Source organism: Martes martes, assembly GCF_963455335.1.
Source record: "Martes martes genome assembly, chromosome: 2".
Classification (NCBI taxonomy): domain Eukaryota; kingdom Metazoa; phylum Chordata; class Mammalia; order Carnivora; family Mustelidae; genus Martes; species Martes martes.
This window is the reverse complement of record NC_137889.1, coordinates 512,120-513,955: the sequence shown is the minus strand read 5'-3', so window position 1 is coordinate 513,955 and position 1,836 is coordinate 512,120. Positions and strand designations below refer to the sequence as shown.

The following is a 1,836-nucleotide window of genomic DNA, read 5'->3' as shown; positions in this document are numbered from 1 at the left end:
AAGGGGAGATGGAGAGGAGAAGGGAGTTGAGGGAAATTGGAAGGGGAGGTGAACCATGAGAGACTACGGACTCTGAAAAACAGTCTGAGGGTTTTGAAGGGGTGGGGAGTGGGAGGTTGGGGGAACCAGGTGGTGGGTATTAGGGAGGGCACGGATTGCATGGAGTACTGGGTGTGGTGAAAAAACAACAAATACTGTTACACTGAAAAGAAATAAAAAATTAAAAAAATATAAAGCATAATAATTTTATTGCTTACATTAAAATATGTTAACTTAGGGGGACCACACAGATAAGCAGCCTTAAGTGCTATTCAGCTACCCAATAGATGGGTGATATAGGCATATCTCTATACCTTGTTTCATTAAAGAATACATAGCCAATCTGTTTTATCAACTGATATCCCAAAAACAAATTCAACATTCAGAAGCCATGGCTGGTATCCAATGTGTTCATGTTTCTCTTATGCTACTAAGAATTCAAGCAGGCTGGCCTTTCCCATTTATCTTTCCTTAGCTGCTTCCTTCTATTATACATATTGTACATGATCTGAGAAGAGGTATAACCCCCCCTTTTTCTGATCACAGTACTCAAGGCCCCTTTCACTTCCTTGTTCCTCAAAGTATAGATCAGTGGGTTTAGCACAGGAGTGACCACACTGTACATGATGGCAGGTGCCAGGTCCTGTTCCATGGAACTGCCTGAGGCAGGACGGATGTAAGTGAAGAGAACAGGAGCATAGAAAAGAATGACCACCATGAAGTGAGAGGCACACGTGGACAGTGCTTTGTGAAGTGTGCTGCAGGAATGAGACTTGGAGAAAAGAGAGATGATAATGTAGAAGTAGGAGAGAAGGGTTAGGGAGAAGGAGCCCATGGCAATGGTCCCTGTAACTGTATTGAGAAGCCACTGGTTGAGCTCGGTGTTCCCACAAGCCAACTCCAGCAAAGGTTTGACATCACAGAAGAAGTGATGGATCTGATTAGAACAACAGAAGTTCAAGTGAGAGGTCATTATGGAGTGCAGCAGGGCATGGAAAAAACCAGTGGTCCAGACAACGACAGCCATCTGGGTACAGAGCTGATAATTCATGATGACAGAGTAATGCAGTGGCCTGCAGATAGCCACAAAGCGATCAAAGGCCATCACAGCCAACAGCAAAGCCTCTGTGCTGCCCAGGAAGTGGAAGAAGTGAAGCTGGCTTATGCATCCCAAGAAGGAAATTGCCTTGTGTGCAGAGAAGAAGCTCTCCAGCATCTTTGGCAGAGTCACTGTGGAATAGCAGATATCTAGACATGATAGATTTCCCAGGAAGAAATACATGGGTAAATGGAGTCTCAAATCAGAGATGACAATCATCAGGACAGCTCCATTCCCAACCACAGTGGCAGCATAGATTGCAAGGAAAACCACGAAGAGATAAGGTTGCAGTGCTTGGTTGTCTGTTACTCCCAGGAGGAGAAATTCAGTGAATGAGGTTTGATTCAGCATCACTTAAGAGAGAAGATAAAATATTATATAGAATGATGAGATCAGAGTCTTTGCAGCTGAGGATTTTCTCATCTACACAACAGCATTTTGAGGGAAAGCATTGTTTTACATAGTTCTAAGATCAGGAAATTTACAAGATTTGGATCATTAGACTATTGAGTATTACAGTGACATGTTGGTTATGGGACATGATTGAACAACCTTTTTTCTTTATTAGATTTTTCATTAATATTTTTCTTTCTCCCAGAGACTCAGAGCATGTTGCCAGACTACCATCTTCTCTGGCTGTGAATATCTACTTTCTTTTTAAAAATAAATTTAAAAAATCTTTAAAAGATTTTATTTAC

The 1,836-nt window shown here is 41.8% G+C and overlaps 1 protein-coding gene across 1 annotated transcript; it reads right to left on the bottom strand.

The window, feature by feature from the left end:
* Window positions 1-469: 469 nt before the first annotated feature.
* OR12D2 (olfactory receptor family 12 subfamily D member 2) lies at window positions 470-1,489 on the bottom strand (the record flags this gene model as incomplete). Its single annotated transcript, XM_080797379.1, has 1 exon — window positions 470-1,489. One exon carries the CDS (start codon window positions 1,487-1,489, stop codon window positions 470-472), a length of 1,020 nt encoding a protein of 339 aa, XP_080653505.1.
* Window positions 1,490-1,836: the final 347 nt, after the last annotated feature.